Source organism: Malania oleifera, chromosome 1 (assembly GCF_029873635.1).
Source record: "Malania oleifera isolate guangnan ecotype guangnan chromosome 1, ASM2987363v1, whole genome shotgun sequence".
Taxonomy (NCBI): domain Eukaryota; kingdom Viridiplantae; phylum Streptophyta; class Magnoliopsida; order Santalales; family Ximeniaceae; genus Malania; species Malania oleifera.
This window is the reverse complement of record NC_080417.1, coordinates 130,772,271-130,797,744: the sequence shown is the minus strand read 5'-3', so window position 1 is coordinate 130,797,744 and position 25,474 is coordinate 130,772,271. Positions and strand designations below refer to the sequence as shown.

The window sequence follows — 25,474 nt, the reverse complement described above, 5'->3', positions numbered from 1 at the left end:
TAAATATTGTTGTGCTAATTTATTTGCATTAAAGGTAAAAGTAGTAGAATTAATTTGACGGTTTATAAATATTTTAAAGCTGTCATTTTTGGTTTTTATTCATTATTTTAAGGGCAAAAACCTTTTCCTAAGATTTGATAAAAGGACTAATCTTTCATGAGGTTTTAAAAATTCTAAGTTATGAGATATTTTATGAAATTTATTAAAAAGATATAAATTTCTTATTATATTTTGTGAAAAAGTAAGGTTTTTTTGATAAAAGATTTATATTTTTTTTGATAAATTTTTGGAAAAGATTATGATATTTTTCAAATTTCGGAGAAGATTGTAACATTTATTTTTAAAACCTCAAAAAATTTTCATGTCTTTTTAAACGCGAGAGTTTTGCTCTTATTATTATTATTATTATTATTATTATTATTATTATTATCATTTTTTTTTTAAAGTGCTATTAACAATTTAACGTGAAGCCAGAAGCTAAGAACCACAAATTCATCATAAACAGATGACAGGAAAAGGCTGCAGTCAGCTGATCCCTCCACATTTCGGAGCTTCTTGTCCAAGGTCTCTGTGGGGTTTCAATTGCATAATTCTTCTCCCGCCAAAACAGATGCTTCACCTCCCCACTGCAACGTCCACTCCACTCCCACCTCTTATTCCATCTCTTCCACACCTACCCAGAAGGGCCGCTTCTTCTAATCCCCCTTCTTTCTCACCACACCCATGTCCTCACAGAAACATTCTCGCCGAAAAAACATCTGGGTATCGGAGAATTTTCGTGGGTAGAAGTTCTTCTTCTTTGGGTTCGCATGGTTCTCCTTTGGCGCACGACGAGTTCGGTGACGAATTGGGCCGCCTCTTGGCGCTGTTGCCCGACGGGATGCGGCGGCGGCTTACCGAGCACCCGGAACTTCACCGGTTGACTGAAGTAGTAATGGATTTGGGTCGGAAGCCATTGGCTCGGTTTCCTTCGGGCGACTTTGTTTTGTTGGATTGTCCGATTACGTTCCAGGATCTTGAACATGCTATTTCCAGGGTAGGCACGATTCTTGCGTAAACTAAATTTATAAATTCCTTTTCCGAAACGCGATGTGGGTGGGTGTTATATGCATGTCTGTTATTACTTTTTTGTTTGTCATTATGTTGGAATTATAACTGATTTGATTAACTGGATCGGCTGTATATGTGCTTGAGCAGTCCCATAAAGGGACAAAACACGTCGCACTATCATTAGTTGGGGTTATTCAGGTTTATTTACATTTATGAACAATTTGATGTCTAGTATGAGTTTTTTGTGCCACTACTCGCTACTACAGTTGCCAGTTGGTTTGGGCTTTGGGGACTCAGTTCTGTGTTTCTATTTTTCTAATTTGACCCATGACTATAAGAAGTGGAAAGCTTTGAAATCTAAATAAAATTCTGCTGTTGGGATGAGACACTGTTGTTTAATTCTACTTTCAATTGGAGTTGGGTGCAATATTGAAGTTATGGTGGTGTCTTTGGCAAATGGTGATGGTGGTGAGAATAACGTGCTGGAAGGTATAGTTGGAATAAGTTGCTAAAATGGTGGTAGGCTAAGGGTGGTGGGGGCCTTCTTCTCTAAGGCAAATCAAAGAAGAAGGCCCTATAAGGCTGTCAGTCCTGACATGTGCATCATGTGTTGTGAATACAATGGAACGACATGCATTTTTTGTGCATTGCAGGGTGGCATTGCAGCCTTGGAAGTTGGAATGCCCTCTTTTCATAGGCATGGGAAGAGTGGGTGGCACTAGGAAAGGTCTGTTTATTGAATACCTTTTCTTGGAAAGAATAGAAATGGTAGAGTTTTTTGGAGTGGGGCTGTTTTTGCCATTCTTTAGATTGGGTCGCAGCTATTGTGGGATAGAGTGACTTTTTCTAGTCATTGTTTGACCTCATAAGAGACTGGAAGGCAGCGCTTTTGTAATTATACTCGTATTATTTTTATTTGTTGGTGCATTTTTGCTTTTTCTCTGGTCTGAATCTTTGGGGACGACTCCTTGTCATCCAAGGCTTTTATCTAGTTGGTTGCAGTTGATAGAATTAATACCAATAACTTGCTGTAGGTTATGAGGTCTTTGAAGGCTATATCTACAGACATCTGCATTCTTTGTTTTAGTTGTTCAGAATCTGCATCGCATTTGTTCATTCATTTGATTATGCTTGGAGGGTATGGAATAAGCTATTTGGTATTTTAGGCAAATGTTGGGTGACTTTAGATGCAGTGGAGGACTTTTTGGCAATTTCTTTCGTTGGGTTTGACAGAAAAAGGGAAAGGGAAGCACTCTGGAAATGTGTTTTTTTGGCAGTCTTTTGAGGGTTGTGGATAGGGTTGCAAACAAACCAAGCCGCTCACGAGCATCTCACGAGCTCTGCTTTATAAGGGCTTGTTTGGGCTCATTTGTTGTCTAAATGAATGAGTCCCAAACCCGATTTTTAGGTTTGATTTGTAAACGAGCTGAGCGTGAGCACAGGCAGGCTTGACTCATTTTAGCTTGTGAGTCGGTGAGCGGCTCGATAACTGGATCGAATGGGCTCGTTTATTAGGCTCATTAAGGAGCTCAATAATGAGCTTGTTAAAAGATTCGTTAAGTTGGCCCAATCCCAAGAATCCAATACTGGGCCAACCACTCAAGGACAAAGGCACAAAGCTTGGTCCAAAGTAAAAAAACCCTAGAAAGTGAATCTAGAGTTGTTCAATGTTCACACTGCCTTCTACGCTATGTGGCTACGCCTTCTGCTCTAGTGCCTCTTCTCTTCAGAGTTGTCTAGTCTGTCTGTCTTCCACTCCTTAGAGTTGCCTTCTATGCCTTCTGGTTTCTGCCCCTTCTCCCTATTCAGCCTTCCACTCTTCTGCTTCACTGTTGCACGACCATTACTCCACAGCTTGACCACAAAGGGAGATCGGTGTTGGTAATCAGTCGACCATGAAGGAGATTAGCGACCTCAAAGGAGATCAATAATCAGCCATAGATCTCTTGGCCATTGGAGTCTTGGGATATAGATCAGTAGTCGGAATCATGCTTTCCTCCACTGCTGCATCTCTTGGCCTCAAACAAAGAGCTAGGGCATTGATTTGTGGTCATCGCTGCTAATCATTTCATTCATTTTTGGTAGAAGGCCGATGCTCTGATTTCGTAGTAGAAGGCTCTAATTTATTAGAATGCTTTGATTATTTATGGTATATCTTTGTTTTTTCTACTTCCCCTTTTCTTTAGGTTTTCATTTTGAAACAAAATATTCTTTTGGTTGTGTTCCCCAGGTGATGGAGCTATTAGGGCCAGTGATAACGATATTTTTATTTCAAACAAAATAGGTATATATAATTGTTATTTATTAGGCCATGTATAAAACTCTCGCCCAAGCCTGAGCCTGAGCTTTAGCCTGAGCCAATAATTTTAATCTCGAGCTGAGCTCAAGCCCAAATTTCTGAGCTCAAGTCGTGGCGAGCCGAGCCCGAGCCAAAGCCGAGCTCCCACTCTACTAAGCTGAGCCTGAGCATGCTAAAGCTTGGCTTCTTTGCAGCCCTACTTGTGGATGGAGCGTAATGTGCGTATTTTTCTAGGGAAGAAGTCGTCTCATTTGTTGATTTGGGAAAAGATGCGTTATTTGGCTTCTCTTTGGTGTGTGGGGCAGGGGAATTTTAAGGGGGTGAGCTTATCTTATGTTTAGTGCGATTGGCGTTATGTGTTAAGAGTGATAATTCGCATTAGTTTTTTCTCTTTTGTTTTTTAGTTTTCAGGTTGTTTCTTTGTGTTTTTTATTTGGATTTTCTAGACTACGTTATGTCGTTAAGTAAATGTCTTATTCTCCTAGCATTATATTCTTATTCTATTAATGAAATTTTTCTTTAATTTTTCCAAAAAAAAACTATTGCATTTTATCCAAAATGATGGTGGTGGTTGTGTCTATGATGTAATTCTAAGGGTAGTTTGATGGTGGCTCAAGTGAGGATGGTGGTAACTACTAGTGCAATTTTTAGTATGTCGGAATGGAATAGAATGGATTTGTTCACTTTGCATGTTCATCATATAATTTTTTATTCCATTCTAGACTACCAATTTGTGTAATGGTTGCGGATATAGGGCAATGGTGTGGTGGTGAATGATTGCCAATTAAGTGATATTAGTGATAATGTACGTCTGTGGGCTCAGTGTTTTTGACGTTCTCCTGGTTCAATTGGCAAAAGCATGGTGGAAATAGTGACGCATCAGGCATTTTAAGGATTTCATGGGTGTTTTAATTGGGGTTCTAGTAAAAGGTTTTAGGTGCTAAAGGTTGGAATTTTTGTTAGGATAAAGGAGTAGGACCATCAAAGCTTGATAAGTGAAATGGATAAATTGTTGGGTAATGCTGGACTCTCTAGTTAGCAATATGCAAAAGACTTATTTTATATGCAGATCATGGTAGCTGTTGATGACGACTTTAAGATATTTTAATGTCAAATGCCAGTGAATGTGTCAAAATATGGAGTACAGACTGCACTGCCATTCCTAAAGATAATAAGAGTGGGCAATCAATCATCTACTCTTCCTATGTTTTCTTTTCATTCCTTCCGTATTTTAATTGCTCTTTTTCTCAATGTCATTACTTGTAACAACCTCGGTTTGGGTATATTTTCTGATACTAACAATTCACATATCTAGCAGACAGCCTTTCAAACATCAGGGATGCTTGGTGGCAGAAAGACAGGGACATTGGTTGTTGTTCACCAGGCACTGTTTGCATCTGCATTTATTTATTTTGTACTCTTCCCATTTTCTCGTTTTCCTATCATGTTATAGGGTTAGCTTTTGATGTATAATCACTCTATTTAAATTTAGGTGTTAATTCCATACAATAGACGAAGGCCTGTATATCTAGTACTTTTAAGTAATTACTATAGCCCAATTATTTGGACTCCTTTGGTATCTTCCAAAAGTTGTCTCTTTTCCTCCTTCGCTTGAAATTTGGAAGCAGCAAACTTCTGGCCCTATTCCATGATGTTGCATTGCATCCAACAACTATAGTCATCTTTCTCATTCAATATCATGATTTATTTTTCTCGTACTCGTCTTCTCTCTATGCCTATACCAACAACTATAGTCATATTTCTCATTCAAAATCATGATTTATTTTTCTAGTACTTAGTATTCCCTCTATACCTATATGGATATATTTGTTTGTTTACTGTTGCAAACCTGAGAGATCTTAGTTGATTGGCAAAAAAAATAACAAGATTAGGGTCAAGGCGATAGGTAGAAAGAGAAAAAAATGAGACTATAGAGAGAATTGTTGGCTTGAGGAGAGAATCCTTGCTTACTCTCCAAATGCAACCTACTTAACTAAAGTATTTCTATAACACGAGTACCTACCACACAATAAAGACATAAGTACTCAAAATAGACCTATGCCACTTCAACCCCCCCTTCGCTGGAGGCATGTAAATGTCGCCTAATCGGCTTCTTACAACAATTAGACAAGGCAGGTTTAAGTAAAGAATTTCTAAATAAATTCTCTAGCTAATCAGAACTCTTCACAAATGAAGTGCTGACAACCTTCCTCACAACAAGCCTCATGAAGTGACCTTTAACTTCGTTAGGCTTTGCCCTCTCATGGAACACACAATTGCTGGCAATGCAAATGGCAGGTTGATTATCGTGCTCTAACATGGTATTAGAGCATGATCCTATCTAAACCCTATTTCCCTCAGCCGTTGCCGCAAAACACTATTCCTGCTGTTCTTCCCTAATCCACCTCCATCCCATACTAAACTAGAAAACCAACCATATACCCATAATCAGTCTGAAAGTTGAATTATCTCACTGTTACTCGGCCGAATATATATTTTGCAACAAGTGTTGCCAGTCAATTTCTAGATTCTCGGAGGATAAGTCATTGGGACGTAGTAATTTGCATCTTGAGGTATCTCAAAGGCGCACTTGGCGGAAGTCTTTTATATCTTGATCAGGGTCACACTTATATCTATGCATATACAGATGCATATTGGGCTAGATCACCTTCCGATCGGAGATCCACCACTGGGTACTGTATCTTGGTTGGTGGTAATTTGGTTTCTTGGAAAATAAGAAACAAATTGTGATGGCAAGGTCAAGTGCTGAATTAGAATATAGAGCTATGACTCACAGTACTTGTGAACTTGTCTGATTGAAGAACATGTTGGAAGAATTGGGTTTTCCGCATTCTCAGTCCATAAAGTTGATGTGTGATAATTAAGTTGCTCTTCATATTGCCTCCAACCTGGTCTTTCATGAGTGGATGAAGCGTATTGAAGTTGATTGCCACTTTGTTTGGGAGAAATTTGTGCAGAAGCTCTGATACCATGTTTGATTACCACTTTACCTTGAGCCTTTAGGTAAAGTGGTAATCTAACAATCACAAAGCATATTAATAGGCTTTGTTATTCAAAGAAAAAAAATCTTCGACATAAAAGACTACAACCGTACTAACTCATTGACCAAATGGGACATCTTGGTTCTTGATTCAGTGCTAGCTTCCTATAGACTATTTCTTGTTACACCAGGTAAAAGGATTACACAAATGAGACATTTGATCTTCAAGAGAGCTAGTCCAAAATTTCAAAGCTTTCGTTACACCTGTGTGCTGACCCTTTTCTTGGAAAGTTCGAAGAATCCTACACACTGCGTCCAACTATATCTACTTAGAATCATGGTTTAAATTTTAAAATAACAGCTGTTACATAGCGTAATGATCATTAAGTAATGGAAAAATTGCCCACCAATATTGATTTGTATTGCATTTGTGGTTCAAAAACAAAGAATGAAGCTGTAATGGCTGTTACTCCTTCACAACAATACTGTTGCCGAGGAGTAACGGCTATTATGGCTTGTCACTGCTCCTAAGGCTGCTGACATGATTTGTATGCGCAATTTTCGACCTTTCTTCCATTCTTTTGCGCAATCACGGTTATCTAGGCTGTTTTCCATCCTTCTATAGCACATCTCTACCATTTTGAAGCCTCAAAACTTAGATTTTGGCTTTCAAATTTGAATCAAAGCATTGTCTAGGTTTTGGACTGGATGTAATTTCCCAGAATCTTGGTTTGCATCCAATTCCTCTTTCTCAAAGTTGGATTTCACAGATCCAACTCCCAAGTATTTTGTGTCATACGCAAGAAATTAAAACACTTCTTGATCTTGGAGGATGTAGGGGTCTTAGCTTAGGTTTTTTTGCACTTAGTTTTTCTTCCTATTTTTCATTGGGCTTATGTTCAAATCAATCAATGCCCATTTTTGACCGGGTGTTTTTTAACTTATGAAAATTCAATTCTTACATTTAATTGCATAATTGAGCGAGTTAGAGACATTAATTAGCATTTATCCTTGTTTTTTTTTGTTTTTATTGATAAGGATAGAGTTATTTGGGTTTTCAAGCACCTTAAAGGACAAGGAAGTGATTTTCCTTGCCTTCAAGGGCACTCTTGGAAAGAAGAAGTTTTTAGGCAAACCCTAAGAGGCTAAGGGAGAGGCTTCAAGGAGGTCCATCTTGGAAGCACGCACACAATGGGAAAGAAAGAGGGCTTACATGTTCAACAAGGAGAGAGGAGGAGACTCTATGTTCAAGAAGAGAAGGAGAGCACATGTATGCAAGTGGAATTGGATTGATTCTATTCTTGCTGGCTCTATTGTTTGATGGATTATCTCGTGAATCGAAAGCACTGTTTTTTCGGATTTCTCTACTTTTATTGATGCTTAATCTATGCAAGATAGATCTTTTACTCTCACCTCATGTTTCTTGCAAGTCTCATCACCATGGTTCTTTGTATAAGCATGTTTTCTTGACATAAAAATTGAATTTTATCATTAAGAATGCATGTTTTTTGTTAAATATATTCTAAAGATGTATGCATGTTTTGAGTCCATGAGTCTATGTTTGCCAACATGTTTGAAAAGGTTTTAGGGTTTGATATGTTTTCTTGGTGTTTGGAATGTTAGGTTTTTGAGTTCTCATTACAATGAATCCTTCTTGGTAGGATTAGGATTTTTTTTTGAGATTTGTATGTTGTATTTTATCTCCTTGTAAATGTTTGGATGATTTTTAATTCTTTTTTTTTTGTTAGTTTTCTTTATTTTGCTTTTCATTATGGAAATTTTTGTATGGGTTTATATAATTGGATAGTAAGAGCATAAGTAGGTTTTATAAGCATAAGTAAGTTCTTGTCATTAGTATTATTGTTGTTGTTGTTGTTATTATTATTATCACTATTATTATTATCCTTATTATTATTATGATTATGATTATGATTATTATTGTTATTATTATTATTATTATTATTATTATTTTGATAATAGCTTAGTTCTTTATTTTTTTCCTATTTATTAAAAAAATGCTAGAAAAATCTAAAAATTACATATGTATTAAAAAATTTTAAAAAAAGGAAAAATTTAGAAAATTTCAAAAAAATATAAAAGTGAAAAAATAAAAAACTAATTGCTTAGGACTTCTTTTTTAGGATCATGATTTCCTTTTAGGTGTCTGTGAGGTATTTTCCCTGCATTCCCTTCTTTGATTTTGCTCTTTCTATTCATCTGGCCAATGATATTACCCTAGCTTAGAAATTTGTATTTGATTTCCAAAATCATGAATTTCCTTCTCATTTAAAAAATCTCAAATTCAAAATTTTCTAATCATATCTCAAATTTCTTTTTGAAATACAATTTAAATTTCTTTCCAAACCACCTTTTAACTTTCCTTCTACTTCAAAATTCAAAAATTAAAGATTCAAAGCTACAAAATTAGATTCTTGCCTTCTCTCTTTGGGATTCTGAAGCCACATTTTATTCCTTTTTCAATCTTTCCTTTTTAGAAACCACAAGATTTCAAAATATTATGTGTTGTCCATTCTGTCTTGAATCACATCATCATTGATGTTTGATTTGGCCGATCATAGGAAAACAAATCCTTTCAACCCTCCCTTTTAATGATTTCTATTTTAAACCTTTGGGCTAACAAGGAATGCCTCTTTGGCTGTCCTTTTTCGTCCCAAAACTACACCATCATTGGTGTTTGGCTTAGGCGCACAAGGGGGATTTTCCATCTCTTCACCCTTTTATTCCTTTCTTATTTTAGCAACATAGGACCAACATTTGATCAATGAAAACAACTGTTCTTAGAACAGATGTTGTTAGGTGCATAACACCTTCCTTATGCATAACTAGACTCCTACGACCATCTCTTAGTTCGTACATCATTGGGGTTTTGTTCGTAGACTATTACGGTTTCTCTCATTTGATCTCTTCCTCAAAAGATTAGGTGGCGACTCTGTTTTGTTACAAATTCTGTCCATTTCTTCTTCGCCACATCACATGGCGGACGAAATCTGGCATCGACAAAATCACATTGTCTACAAAGGGAACCAATCATTTTAGTAGTCATTGAATGATTTTAGTTTGTTATTACATATTCTTTATTTATTTTTAAGCTGAAATGAAAATTTTAATTATTTTCTATTGCCTAATATTGAAAAAATTAATTGTTTGACTAACTAATATGTACTCTATGTATGATTTAATAGTAAATCAAATTAGTCATTGAATATTTTTGAAAATAAAACTTCAACTCGCTATAGTAATTGTTTTTTTAATAATATGCAGTTAATAATTAATGCTTTTTAAATTAGTAATTAGTAAATTATTCTGTTTATTAAATAATATTTAGTTAGTTATAAGTTACTAAATAATAAATATTATTTGCTTATTTTTTAGCATATATACTTGTATTAAAAAATTAATCTGCTCTAGCTATTAAATATTATTAAAAACTAAATAATATTTATGTTATATAATATTGGTAGTCATTACTATTAATTATTGTAGTATATTGTAGTTACTTACTAACTTGGTTACTTGTTTTGTTTTCCTTCTTTTAAGATGTCATGCGACAAGAAAGGGAATGAAGAAGGTCCTATATTGGTTGGCATTTTATTGCTCCCATCGAGGGTATTAGGCATGTTGTAGTTTGCAAATTATTCGGGTAGACTATTATAGGAGGTATTAAACAAGTCAAACAACGCTTGACACATAAAAAAAGTCAAATTGTTCGTTGTGCAAATAATATATAACACTAGTTAGGAACAAGTGATGAAACCCAAATTATAGGAGATGATGAGAATTTGAGTGAAGAGGATGAATTGACGAAGAAAGAATGAGGCTTGCCTTACAAGAGAGCTTACATTTTCACTAGAAGGTAAGAGATAGAGATTTAGGGCAATAATTAGAGGAGGGAGCAATACTTATGAAGAGTTTACCTTAGCAGCAATAGTGCGTCAGTCTTGATGCCCCTAACTATGGAATAAGGGCAATGAATCTTACTTAGGAAAGAAGCAAGAGTGCCAAATAACCAAAAAATCAATATTAAGCTCTTGAAAAGTTTGGAAAGAAAGTTAGGCAAAGGGAATCTAATGTTAGTATGTTAATGAGCATTTATGCAGTCTATGTTTTAAAAGGTGAAGGCATAAGGTGAGGTGTTTTAACCCTTGAGGCAATGCGTAAGCCATAAGGTGGTGTTGGGGCATAAGCCTTTTGAGAATTTTATTTTTAGATGAAAATATGAAAAAAAAAAAAAAATTACATATATCTTGAAAAAAAAGAAAAAAAAAAAAAGAAATCACAAATACAATTTAAAAAAAAATCAAATATAATTTGTGAACCACTTGATGGGCATTCAAAAATTGCTAATTTGAATTCATTTTCGTAAATCATGACAAGATATAGCCATAACATTACAAAGTTCGTTAGATCTAAGGTACAACTCTCAATAATTTTGGAAAGGTTGAGGTTCAAGAGTTTTAGAAATCAACTCATATTATGACTCTTTTTATATAAACATGGAGTTAGAATTTTGTAGCAAATTCTAACTTATGAATCGCACACCCAGGATGTAAGCCTCAACTAAAAGGCGCAAAAGGCATGCTTTTTGTACAAATGCGTAAGCCTCAACATGTAATGTGCTAGCTTTTTTGGGATTTGGTATTTTAGATTGAGCCCTAAGGTGTTCTAGGCAAGGCATACCTCAATTGAGCCATTTAAAAACATTGGTGCAATCTATGCATGATATTGTTGTAAAGGTTTGAAAGGGAGTGAAAGGCTCTACCTTGTAGAAGGTCCTTGATATTTATTTGGAGTAAGAGTGCTGGGATACGAAGGGGTATGTATCCTCCCATACTGGCATATGGATGGAGAAAGGTGTCACCAAATGTGTGATGGATGGGCAAGGCTGTTGAAAAAATTGTTGAATAATTGGGTAAAATGGAAGACCTAAACTCTGATAGGTTTCTCCATCTATTTATAATATATGTCTAGTACATAGGAATGACTATAATACCCTTATTAACTCACACTTAATACTAACAAAATTCTAACACATAATAATAATGCTAAATGACTAAATAACCATTAACACTCCCCCTCAAGTTGTAGCATATATATCATACGCTCTTTGCTTGTTACAAATGAATTTCACATGTGCATCTCCCAAGGCTTTAGTGAACAAATTAGCAAGCTGAAACTTAGACTTCACATGAGTGGTTGTAATGAGCTTCTGTACAAGTTTCTCCTGAATAAAGTGGCAATCAACTTCAATGTGCTTTGTTCGCTCATGGAAGACTAGGTTGGAAGCAATATCAATAGTAGCTTGATTATCATACACCAACTCCATAGGCTAAGAATGTGGGAAAACCTATTTCTTTCAACACGTTCTTCAACCAAATAAGTTCACATGTAGTGTGTGCCATTGCCCTAAAACCTTGTTCTTACAACATGCTCTTCAATCAAATAAGTTCACATGTAGTGTGTGCCATAGCCCTATACTCTGACTTAGCACTCGACTTGGCCACCACAATTTGTTTCCTACTTTTCCAAGACACCAAATTAATACCGACAAAGATACAATACTCGGTTGTGGATCTTTGCTCGGAAGGTGATTCGACCCAATCTGCATTTTTCTATCCTTGAATATGAGTGTGACCCCCAATCTTGATATAAAAGACCTCTCCTTGGTGCACCTTTCAGATTTTTCAAAATGCAAATTACTGCATCCTAGTGACTTGTTCTTGTGGAATCGAGAAACTGACTCACAACACTTGTTGCGTAGGATATATATGGTCGAGTGACTATGAGATAATTAAACTTTCCAACAAGTCTCCGGTATCGACCTGGTTTAGGCAACAAATCACCCATATCTGGAACTTGCTATTGGGGTCTAGGGGTGTATCAACAGGTTTGGATCCCAATAGTGTTGTCTCATTTAAAAGATCAAGAACATACTTCCTTTGTGACGAGATCTCGATACTTCTATACACAAGAAGCACTTCAATGGTCCCAAGTCCTTGATTTGAAACTTAATTTGTAGGAAAAGATTTAGGTCCTGGATGCCTTGATCATCATCACAAGTGATCACAATGTCATCCACATACACAATAAGCAAAATCCTGCCAGATGGAGTATGATGGTAAGACAGAGTGATCTATTGCACACTGATGAAGGCCAAACTCAAGTACTACAACACTGAAACGGCCAAACCATTCTCTTGAAGTTTGTTTTGTATGGAAGTTTGTTTTAATCCATACAAACCTAACTTCCTCTAAGCAACAAACCCAGGTGGTTGTTCCATATATACCTCCTCATGAAGATCATCATGTAGGAAAGCATCAAGCATTCTTTGAATCTAACTGATGTAGAGGCCAATAAAAAGTGGTGGCTAAAGTAATGAACAAACGTATTGAGGCAAGTTTAGTGACCGGAGAGAATGTGTTTGAATAATCCAAACCATATACCTGAGTATATGCCTTAGCAACAAGGCAGGCCTTCAAATGAGCCACAGAAACCATTAGGATTTACTTTCACATTACACACCTAGAGACAACCAATCATAGACTTATCAAGCGGAAGAGGTACCAAATCCCAAGTATCATTATCATGTAGTGTAGGCATCTCTTTAATCATTGCCGTCCTCCACCCAGAATGGGATAGGGCTTTAGAAATAGATTTTGGAAGAGCAACAGAAGATAGAGGACTAACAAAACAATGATAATAGGGTGACAAGAAATCATAACAAACAAAATTAGAGATTGGATGTTGGGTACAAATGCGTTTACCTTTTTGAATGGCTACAAGAGGATCAACATCATAGAAAATAAGATCATCCGGTGAGGGAACTAGAGGCATAGTAATAGAAGATGCTAGAGGAGGCACTTTACCCTTAAGTTTCCGTGTGTATACTTGCAAATTGGGATGATCCAAGCAACAAGAAGGACTTAAACTGGATGAAGATGTAGGAGAATTGGGCATAGATAATAGGTTTGGATCTGGAAGGCAAGGTAGAGGAAGGGACTCATCAAGGTCAACTGAACTCAATGAATCAGAGTAATATGGTGTAAACTCAAAAAGGTTGACATCAGCAGAGACAAAGAATCGATGTAAAGTAGGACTATAACATCGATATCCCTTTTGAATATAGGAATAGCCCAAGAAAATATATTTGATAGCATGGGGATCCATCTTATCCATTCTTGGAGTTCACTAATGGACAAGGGACACAAAACCGAATATACGAGGAGGAAGGGGGAACAAAGGAGCCTTAGGGAAGAAAATTGAATATGGGATTTTACCACCAAGGACAGAGGATGACATTTTATTGATGAGGGAGCAAGCTATGAGCACAACATCACTCCAAAAAACTTTAGGGACATTCATTTGATGCAATAGGGTACGAATGACTTCAAGAATATGTCTGTTTTTCTACTTTGCAACTCCATTTTGCTGTCGAGTGTGGGCACAAGAGGATTGATGGATCGTAACAAAGTTAGTCATATAAGTATTGAATTGGGTGCTGAAGTACTCCTTAGAATTATCACTACAAAGTATCATGATTGGCATATCAAATTGAGTCTTTATTTGGTAACAGAAGGCACAAAAGATTTCAAACAACCCAGAACGATCTTTCATTAAATATGACCAAGTCATCCTAGAGTAGTCATCAACAAATGTAACAAAGTACCGAAACCCCAACTTTGATGTGACACGACTAGGGCCCCAAATATTAGAATGTACTAGCATGAAAGGACTAACCACCTGTTTGTTGACCCAGGAAGCAAAGGGAACACGATGATGTTTGCGCAATTGACAAGACTCACACTCAAGATTAGACACAAAATTCAATGTAGGAACTAGCTGTTTCAACTTGTCCAAGGATGGATGACTAGGTGACAATGGATTTGAAGTGGTGTAGCTGCCACCGTGTAGGCAATGGGTGGAGAAGGCAACTCAATGTAGTAAAGTCCACAAGCCTTATGTCCTGTGCCAATTGTCTTTCTCATCTTCAAATCTTGATAACCAAGAATCATGAAAGAATGTGATAGAACAATTTAGTGACTTTTTAAGCTTATTAACTGACATAAGATTTAAAGGAGATTTAGGAATGTATAAAGCAGAAGAAAGAGAGATGGAAGGAGTAGGATTTACTGTTCCTATCCCCTTAACAACAACGGTGGACCCATTAGCAAGGGTAATTTGAGGTAGTCTTTTAGGATGCTGCAGGTTAGAAAAGAAGTTGGTTGCACCTGTTATATGGTTAGTGGCAACAAAATTGATAACCCAAGGACTAGTAGGAAGGATACCGGATGACATACATATTGTAGGATTACTTTTCTGGGCAAAAGACTCAACGTGAGAAGATGCTTGTTGTGACGGTTGATACTGTAGAGACCTTGAATACTCCTTTGATATAATCACAATACGCGGTTCACTAACAAGTGACTAACAAGGGAACCATACTTTTGAGATTTGCAAACTCCATCCCAACATTCCCAATGATCACAAGATTAATTGCTGGAACAATCGAAACAACCACAAACAAGTCACAAATAAATCAGTACAGGGCTACCACAGTACCAAGAAACTCTGACGCAACCCCAAGAAAGCAACACAAAGCACTGGAACGATTGGAGAGGTGAACCATTGAAACTACCATGGATAAATCACCAATAAACTTATATAACACTGCCACAGCCTCACAAAAAACAGCTTATGAGCACAGCCACTGCTCCAAGAGAGTCACCAATGACTGTTACTAACACCGAACAACTAACAAATTACCACGAGTGCATGGTCACATCAAAGATTGGATCTTTGAGTAAAAACCATGCCCCAACAGGCTAATATTTTGTTATAAGGAAGGAGTTAGAACATTGAATCAAAAAACACAGCAAAACCCACTGTTTCAGACCCAATAAAGTCAATAACCATTGATAAACAGCTTCATGAGGCATCAAACAACCACTCCTTGGGTGCCACACATGGGCAATTAAAAAAGGTGAGATCTTTGGATAAAAAACATCATGAAAAACTACAATAACTTGCTAATAGAGGGATTGGATCATTGCTGGATGATTTCAGGTCACAAACATGTCTGAAAGTAGCTTTATCTGCCGGCACGTGGGGTTGGCCCTGGCAGCCTTCGGCTGGCGCGTGGAACACTGTTTGGAGATGGGATATCAGTGGGGGGCAGATTGGCAGTGTCTCTGGGTGACTATGGTGTTGTTTTTGCACAATCTATAGTAGATTTGGTGTTCTTGAATTGGCAGCGTCACCAATAAAATTTCCATCAATTGGTCTGACTTTCGGTTGCTGCTGGTTGTTTTCTAAGGCTATAATGTTGCTGGAAATTCGTCTATGATGGTAGACATGCAGCAGATTTTGGGGTTTTAGGTTTCGGTTTTGATGGTGGTGGTAACAATTAGGGTTTAGGTTTCAAAATCATGCTCTAATACCATGTTGAATAATTGGGTAAAATGGAAGACCTAAACTTAATTATAGGTCTCTCCCTCTATTTATAATATATGTCAAGTGTTGGCGTGAGCTGTAAATTAGAGAGATAAATGAGAGAGATTATAGATACAAATCCCTTCAATAAATGGTCAAAGAATCCCAGCCATAATCCTAGCCTTAAGTTTTGTAAATTATTGAAAATAGAGAGTAAAATATCTCTATTTATACTTGTAATATTTCTGAGGTAAATATATTGAAAAATGGCTGTTTTTAACATGGTATCATAGCCAAACCTAAACCCTAGCCCCCATAGTTGCTCACCGACAGCCGTCTGAATCTCCTTGGAGGTGATGGTGGGCTTCTTGTTGTAACGAACGAGAGCCCTGCCTCCAGCTCTACGCCCGCCGTCGCCTTCCTATCCTTCAACGGTGACAGCCTGATCCTCTCGGCACACAGCGTAAAGCTTGTGCGTTCCCGACAACTGCCTCCACCCTCTGTAACCGTCACTGACCTCCAACGCCATTATCTTCGACGTCATCTCCAGCACTCCTTCACTGCCGTTTGCACTGACGCTGATCCCTGCTCTCTTGCAACTCGTCATTCTGTTGCCTCAACGCCCAAGCACCTGAGGTCATCCTTCGGCGTCATCTCCGTCGTCTTCATCCTTAGTCGTTGTTCCACCTTCACCACTTACAGCAGATCTGCACGTGGCCTAAACACTCAGATGGGAGACCCGAATACCCCTTCCAAATCTGGTGATGTCCCCCTTGACCCAAATACTATTCTTTCTGACCTTTTTACAACCAAGATGGCCGAAGCCTTGACCAAGGCTCACACACCTACTAGTTTTCCAGAACCTGCCGCCGTCCCAATTGGAATTAAGTTAGATGGTTCCAACTTTGCTCTTTGGTCCCAGGTGGTGGAGATGTATATCTCAGAGAAGGACAAACTGGGCTACATTAATGGAGAATTACCCCTCCATCTCCGACTGATATATCTTATTGGAAGTGGCGAACGGACAATGCAATCGTCAAAGGATGGTTGATTAACTCCATGGACCGGGCTCTAATTGGCAATTTCATCGATTTCCTACTGCTAAACAGGTATGGGATTCGGTTGCTACAACTTATTATGATGGAGGTATATGAGCTAAGGCGGCATGTCTCTCGTCTCCGGCAAGGTGGTGGATCCTTGGAAAAATACTATACCGACTTACAAGGATTATGGCGTGAAATTGACTTCCGCTGACCAAATCCAATGGAGTGCCCAACTGACATACAAAGGTACAATAATATGCTTCTAGAGGATCGAGTGTATGTTTTTTTGGATGGTCTGGACAATAAACTAGACAACATTCGGAGTGATGTACTGCAGCTGCACCCGTTCCCTGTCGTGGAGCAAGCCTATGCCCATGTTCGGTGAGAAGCTCTCTGCCAGGTGGTGATGAATACGGTGGAGCATGCAGTCCCTGGTGGAGCCGTGCTTGCCTCCCGGAGCCTTAAGCTTGGTCAAGGACATCCTACACATAGCCAAACGGTTTCAGGTTCCTTTAAAACCTCTCGGTCTTCTTCCAATATTGTTTTCAATTGCACGGGTATCCTGATTGGTGGCCCGAATTTCAAGAAAAAAAGAAAAAGGAAGCAATGCAGGTTAATGGTGGCACAGGAAAAGTTGTTGTGGCTACAGTTGACCCGTGCCTTTCTCTCATTCCTTCTAGTGACTTGACTCACGTGACAGCCTCTCCTCCAGACTCAGGTATCTCTTGTCATGCCCTACTTAGTCATGGTAATGAACTGGATAGTGCTGCATGGCTCTTGGATTCTGGGGCCACAGACCATATGACCTTTGATCCTGCAGATTTTACCTCCCGCTCACCTCCCCGACGCACTAGTATTGCTAATGCCAATGGAATTATTTCACCTGTCACAAAGGCAGGCTCAGTAACTCTATCACCTTCATTACAGTTGACAAATACTCTCCTCATTCCTTCCTTATCTCACAAACTCTTATCTGTGAGCCAAGTTACTAGATATTTAAACTGTATGGTTTTAATGTATCCTAATTCTTGTTTTGTTCAAGATATTGGGCGTGGTACTAGGAAGGGGGGATTATACTACATGGAAGACTTCAGCTTGGGTCGTGCACATCAGGTGTCCTCTCGGGAGTTCAAGATTCAACAGATATGGTTGTGGCATCGTCGTTTAGGTCATCCCTGATTTGGGTATTTACAACATTTATTTCCTGATTTATTCTCGACTATGGATCTGTCTACGTTTCATTGTGATGCTTGTATTTTGGCAAAAAGTCATCTGGCCAATTATCCATTACGCTTGAATAAAAGTGATACTCCATTTACTTTAATTCACTCTGATGTATGGGGTCCCTCTCCTTTACCTATTGTCTCTGGAGTGCGTTGGTTTGTGCTGTTTATTGATAATTGCACTAGAATGACTGGCTTTATTTGATGAAAAGTAAGGATGAAGTGTTTAGTATTTTTCAATCCTTTCATGTTATGGTTCAGACACAATTTGCCTCCTCAATTCGAGTCCTTCGCTCGGATAATGGTGGGGAATATGTAAATCATCAGTTCAAGTCTTACTTTCAAAAACATGGTCTCATCCATGAGATGTCATGCCCTCAAACTCCGCAGCACAATGGGGTTGCCGAACGGAAAAATCGACACGTCCTTGAAACTGCTCGGGCTCTCCTTTTGAGTGCCCATGTTCCTACTCACCATTGGTCAGATGCTGTGACCACTGTGCATTGCATCTCACCAACTGCCTTTCCTCTAAACTCTTGAAGTTTAAGACTCCTCTTCAAGTTCTGTCAGGTTTCGTTTCACTACCATCTATCCTAATGCTACCTCCTCGGATCTTTGGTTGCGTGGCTTATGTTCACCTTCCAAAGAATCAACGTACCAAATTGGATCTGTGTGCCCTTCGATGTTTGTTTCTAGGGTATGGTACACACCAAAAGGGATACCGATGTTATGATTCCACTACTCGGAGGTTTCATACTACCATGGATATTACCTTCATGGAATCTGAACTCTTCTATTCTTCATCCTCCTCCACTCCTTCACTTCAGGGGGAGACACCAAGTGAAGAGATGAAGTGGTTAAGTTTTGATTGGCTTGAAGACTAGAATAATCAGAATGACGATTCTATGGCAACACCATACATGATCACAAGGTCTACACCAAATGAGGAATCCCCCTTGCCTATAGTATTCACGGACTTATCTCCTGAGAATATTCCTGAGGTAAGCCATACTATTACACCCTCCTTTACAGATAATATAGAGTCCTCTGTTGGATATATCTTACCTTTTAGGCACAATCGTGGTAAACCACCAAGTAGATACTCACTAGACAGAGAGGAAAGGAAATCAAGGTACCCAGTTACCAACTATGTGTCCCCGGAAAAGCTACTTGAACCTCTCAAGACTTTTTTGAAAGACCTATCCACATGCCAGATTCCCACGATTGTTCAGGAAGCACTAGCCGATCCTAAATGGACATAGGCTATAGAAGAAGAAATGGGAGTATTGTTAAAGAATCAAACATGAAGGTTGGCTCCACTACCCAAGTGGAAGAGAACCGTTGGATGCAGGTGGGTTTTCTCTGTAAAACACAAGGCAGATGGATCTATAGAGAGATACAAGGCGAGATTAGTCGCAAAGGAATACACCTAGACGTACGGAGTAGATTATCAAGAAACATTTTCACCCGTAGCAAAATTGAATAGAGTCAGGGTTTTGCTATCTCTTGCTGCTAACTTGGACTGGCCTTTACATCAAATGTAAAGAATGCATTTCTTCCTGATGATCTCGAAGAGGAAGTCTACATGGATATACCTCCAGGATATACAACCTCCTCAAAAACTGAGGTTGTGTGCAAATTGCAATGGGCATTATATGGATTAAAGCAGTCACCTCGGGCATGTTTTGGACGATTTAGTTTGGCAATGAAGAAATATGGGTTTTGTCAGAGTAACTCAAACCATACACTATTCTTGAAATATCAACAAGGCAAGGTAACAACATTAATTGTTTATGTTGATGATATGATTATTATAGGGGATGACAAGTAGGAAATTGCCAGACTACAAGAGCAATTGGCCATTGAATTTGAGATGAAAAATCTAGGAGGGCTGAAATATTTTTTGGGAATAGAAGTTGCTAGATCAAAACGAGGTATATTTCTTTCCCAACGAAAATATATTCTAGATCTATTATGTGAAGTTGGAATGTTGGAATGTAAGCCAGTAGACACTCCGATTATTCAAAACCATAAACTTGAAGAACACCCAATTCAAGTTCCAACAGACAAAGGACAATACTAGAGATTGGTTGGCAAGCTTATTTATCTCTCACATACTCACCTGGATATTGCCTATGCAGTAAGCGTAGTAAGTCAATTCATGCATCAACCCAGTAAAGACCATATGGAAGTAGTAATTCGGATCTTATGATACTTAAAATCATCTCCAGGAAAGGGACTGTTCTCAAAAAATAATCATCTTAGGATTAGTGGCTATATAGATCCAGACTAGACAGGAAATGCTACAGATAGACGATCTACCTCAGGACACTTTACATTTGTTGGAGGAAATTTGGTCACTTGGAGAAGTAAGAAGCAAAAAGTGGTGACACTATCAAGTGCCGAAGCAAAATTCCGTGGGATGTCCAAAGGACTATGTGAACTTTTGTGGCTAAAAAGACTTATGTCTAAAATAGGTTTCGCCCCTACCTCTAAGATGGATCTTTTCTATAATAACAAATCTGCCATTGCTATTGCTCATAATCCCATACAACATGACTGGACCAAACACGTGGAGATTGGAAGGCACTTTATCAAGGAAAATTTAGAAGCTAAAATAATTCGGTTTGCATTTGTGAAGTCCGAAGACCAACTGGCAGACATTCTAACAAAGGCAGTATCAAGCAAAGAATTCTACAATTCACTAGACAAGTTGCACGTTGAAGATTCGTTCACTTGAGGGGGAGTGTTGGCGTGAGCTGTAAATTAGAGAGATAAATGAGAGAGATTATAGATACAAATCCCTTCAATAAAGGGTCAAAGAATCCCAGCCATAATCCTAGCCTTAAGTTTTGTAAATTACCGAAAATAGAGAGTAAAATATCTCTATTTATACTTGTAATATTTCTGAGGTAAATATATTAAAAAATGGCTGTTTTTAACATCAAGTACAATAGGAATGATCATAATACCCTTACTAACTCACACTTATTACTAACAAAACTCTTAACACATAATAATAATGCTAAATGACTAAATAACCATTAACAAACACATTTTGTCAGAGGAAAATTTGGCAAAAAACCTTTTTTATGCCTTATGTGTGTCTTTGGGCCTAGTCTAGATGTGCTATATGAGACCCTTGCAAGAGTATGTAAATGATTTTGTTGTCATTAGTAAATGTTGGGGCAGTAATTGAGGGAATGGATTGAGAAATTTTTTTAAATTAATTGTATTTTATCCATGTATTTTGGGAAATGAAGATTGAGGAGTCATCTAAAATCAAAGGGATTATTACATTTATTACTTGCCCCTCAACCTTCGCACTATATATAGTGTGTGTAGGGAACGTAGGGACCCACACAAATCCACAGAGTGTTCAGAGGGGTGAAATCTTGAGGAAAGACCACTTGGAAAACGTTTGGGTTTTGTGGGTGAACAAAAAAAGGAAGAAAGAAAAGGAGTTAAAAAGTTTTTTATTAGATGATTATTGTTGAAGAATTGGGTAAATTGGAAGACCTCATCGCAGTGATAGGTCTCTCCCTCAATTTATAATATATGGCAAGTACATAACAATGACCATATTATCTTACTAACTCATACACTTGCTCACGCTTATTAAGACGACAATAATATAACAATAACAATAAATAACTACAGAAACTAGTAACAATCTCCCTTAAGTTGGAGCATAAAAATTATGGCTTGTTATGAATGAATTTAATGTGAGTACCTCCCAAGTCTTTAGTCTTAGTGAATAATCAGCAAGTTGGAATCATGTGTCTTTGTAATGAGCTTCATTACAAGTTTCTCTTGATCAAAGTGATAATCAAATTCAATGTGTTTCATCTACTCATGGAAGAGTGGTTTGGAATAGCAGCTTGATTATCACATCATCTTTATAGGCCAAAAATGTGGAAAACCAAGTTCTTATGACATGTTCTTTAGCCAAATAAGCTCACATGTAGTGTGGGCCATAGCTCGATTCTCTAATTGCACTTGATCTGGTTACCACACTTTGTGTTTTACTTTTCCAGGATACCTAGTTACCACCAACAAAAACACAATATCTAGTTCTAATCTTCTGTTGGGAGGCGGCCCAACCCAATTTGTATCTATGTATCCTTGGAAATAAGTGTGACCTTGATCGTGATATCTCCAAGGTCCATTTTTGAGGTATATCAATATACGAATGATTGCATCCACTTTTTCTCGAAGAATCGAGAAATTGGCTTATAGATATATTGTGTCGAGTGATCGTGAGGTAGTTCAACTTCCAACAAATCTCTGGTATCTTTCAGGGTCAACTAATAAATCGCCACATGTGGCACTAACTTGTTTTTAGGATCCATGGGTGTATGTTTGGATCCCAAAAGATTAGTCTCATCTAAAAAGTCTAAAACATACTTTCTTTGCAGGAAAACGATCCTTATAAGATATTTGGATACTTCTATACTCAAGAAGTATTCCAATGGTCTCAAGTCCTTAGTTTGAAATTTAGTTTGTAGAAAATGCTCTAGGGATACCTTGATTATCATCCCAAGTAATCAAAATATCATCCAAATACACAAGTGAATAGTTAAAGGCTTGAAGCAGTATGACTATAAAATATAAAGTGATCTATCGTGCATTGCTAATGACCAAACCCTAGTACTAGGCACTAAATTGACCAAACTATGCTTTAAAGGATTGCTTCAGGCCATATAGTGAGTCGACAAATTAATCATGACTTTCTTTAAGCAACAAACCCAGGTGGTTGCTCTATATAGATCTCCTTGTGAAGATCACCATGTAGGAATACATTCTTCACATTAAAAGGACATGTAGAGGCCAATGACATGTGGTGGCTAAGGAGATAAATGAAGGAATTGGTGCAAGTTTCGGGAAAATGTGTTACAATAATCCAAACCATACACCTCAGTGTATCCCTTAGCAACAAGATGAGCCTTCAAACGAGCCACAAAACCATTTGGATTGACTTTCACGGTATACACCAAGCGTCAACCAACCATAGAATTGTCAAGAGGAAGAGGCACTGGTTCTAAGTATTATTATCTTGTAACGCACACACCTCTTCATCCATTTCAATCTTCCCCTCAGACGGGATAGGGCTTCAAAAAGAGTTTGGAAAAGCAATAGAAGGCTAAATAGTAACCAAAAAAAAAAATAGTCAGAGGGTGACAAGTAATTATAGAAAACAAAATTAGTGATTGGATGTTGGGCACAAGTGCGTTTACCTTTCTGAGCAGCCATAGGAAGATCAGCATCTTGGGAAATAAGAGTAGCAGAAGCTGGAGGAGGCTGTCTTCCTTTGAGTCTCCGCCGTGTGTACACCTTGCAAATTCAGATGATCCAATTGACGAGGATGACTCAAACTTGATGAAGATGTAGGGGACTTTGCAAAAATAATAGGTTAAAGTAAGGCTTGGTAGAAGAAGTGACTCATCATGATCGACTCAATGGATCAAAATAATATGGTGTAGATTCAAAGAAGGTGATATCAACAAAGACAAAGAAACAAAGAATTGAGGTAAAGAACGGCTGTAACATCGATGTTCTTTTTGAGTACAAAAATAGCCTATAAAAATACATTTGATATCATGACGATCCAACTTATCCATTCTTGGACTGATCTAATGGACAAAGGACACAAAGCCAAGTATACTAGGAGCAAGTGAGAACAAAGGAGCTTTTGGTAGAGGAAGGGACTCATCATGATCGACTCAATGGATCAAAATAATACAGTGTAGATTCAAAGTAGGTGATATCAACAAAGACAAAGAAACAAAGAATTGAGGTAAAGTAGGGCTGTAACATCGATGTCCTTTTTGAGTACAAAAATAGCCTAGAAAAATGCATTTGATAGCACGAGGATCCAATTTATCCATTCTTGGATTGATCTAATGGACAAAGGACACAAAGCCAAGTATACTAGGAACAAGTGAGAATTAGGGAATTAGAGGCCTTGACTGGTTTTATGGATACCATATATGGTGCATCGGTGAAGGGGTTCGGTGAGGATAAGATGTGCTGGAAATCTGATAGAGAGAAGGGCTTCTTGGTTAAAAGGTTATTATGGTATTTTAATGGGCTCCAAAGATTGTGGCTTTCCTTGGAAAAGTATTTGGAAACAGAAAATTCCATCTAGAGTAGCTTTTTTCATTTGGACTGCTGCTTTAGGGAACTGCTTAACAATTGGCAATTTACGAAAAAGAAAGGTTTGGATATTGGATTGGTGCTACATGTGCAAGTGTAATAATGAGACGGTTGATCATCTTTTTATTCATTGTCCGGTTGCAATGGATTTGTCGGTTATGGTGTTGGGTTCGTTTGGAGTGAGCTGGGTTATGCTGCAATCTGTAGTGGGACTTCTAGCATGTTGGCAAGGCAGATTTGGTCGTTATTGAAATGGGTTTATTTGGTTCATAGTTCCTCATTGTTTATTGTGGTGTCTTTGGAGGGAGAGAAATAGTAGGTGTTTTGAAGATAAGGAAAGATCCATTTCGGACCAGAAGCTATTTTTCTTTACAACTTTGATGGATTGGTTGGCTGCTTTGCGAAACCAATCATTTTCTTCTGTTTTTGATTTACTAGATTCTTGTAATTTCTGTTTTTGATTTGTTTACCCCATGTACACTCCTTGTGTACTTGGTTTTCATTTTTGATATCGATAAACTTATTACTCATAAAAAAAAAAAAAAAAAGTGAGAACAAAGGAGCTTTTGAGAAGATGATTGAATATGGAATTTTGGCAACAACCATAGTGAATGGCATTCTATTGTTGAGAGAGCAAGAAGTCAGCACCACATTACTCCAGAAAAATTTGGGAACTTTCATTTGATACAATAGGGTACTTCAAGAATATGCCTGTTTTTCCGCTATGTAACTCTATTTTATTATGAAATGTGGGCACAAGATGACTAATGGATCATACAGAGTTTTGGTGGGTACTAAAGCATTCTTTTTCATTATCACTACGAAGGGTACATTAAACTGAGTCCTTATTCGAGAACAAAAGGCACAAAAGATATTAAACAACTAGAATAGTCATCCTAGAGTGGTCATCGACTAATGTAACAAAGTACCAGAAACCCTTCTTTGATGTGACACAATTAGAAACCTCAAACATTGGAATTGACTAACATGAAAGGGCTGACTGCCTGTTTATGGACTCAGGAATCTAAGGGAGCACTGGTGTTTTTCAAGTTGACAAGACCCACACTTGAGAATAGAGAAAGAACTTAAAGTAGGAACTTCTTGTTGTTGTTGTTTTTTGTAAAAAGGATGACCAACGTCACACTGGACTTGGAAGTGGCATAGTAGCAATACTGCAGGCAATAGGAGGAGAGAGCAACTAAAAGTAGTGAAGTTAGCCTCATGCCTTGTGTCAATTGCCTTCCTCATATTTAGA

The 25,474-nt window shown here is 37.8% G+C and overlaps 1 protein-coding gene across 5 annotated transcripts in view; it reads left to right on the top strand.

Annotated features, from left to right (window-relative positions):
- Positions 1–489: 489 nt before the first annotated feature.
- The window catches only part of LOC131168650 (protein SEEDLING PLASTID DEVELOPMENT 1), a 70,377-nt gene continuing 45,392 nt past the window's right edge, over positions 490–25,474 (top strand). For 3 of the 5 annotated variants that reach the window (XR_009140380.1, XR_009140373.1, XM_058128261.1), the window contains exon 1: positions 495–1,036. Coding sequence is in view for 1 of the 5 variants with exons in the window: in XM_058128261.1 (XP_057984244.1) it covers positions 506–1,036 (531 nt within the window). In the remaining 4 variants the exon portion in view is untranslated. Of the gene's footprint in view, positions 1,037–25,474 lie in introns of all 5 variants that reach the window. The other 2 variants (XR_009140379.1, XR_009140381.1) reach the window with 2 other exon arrangements.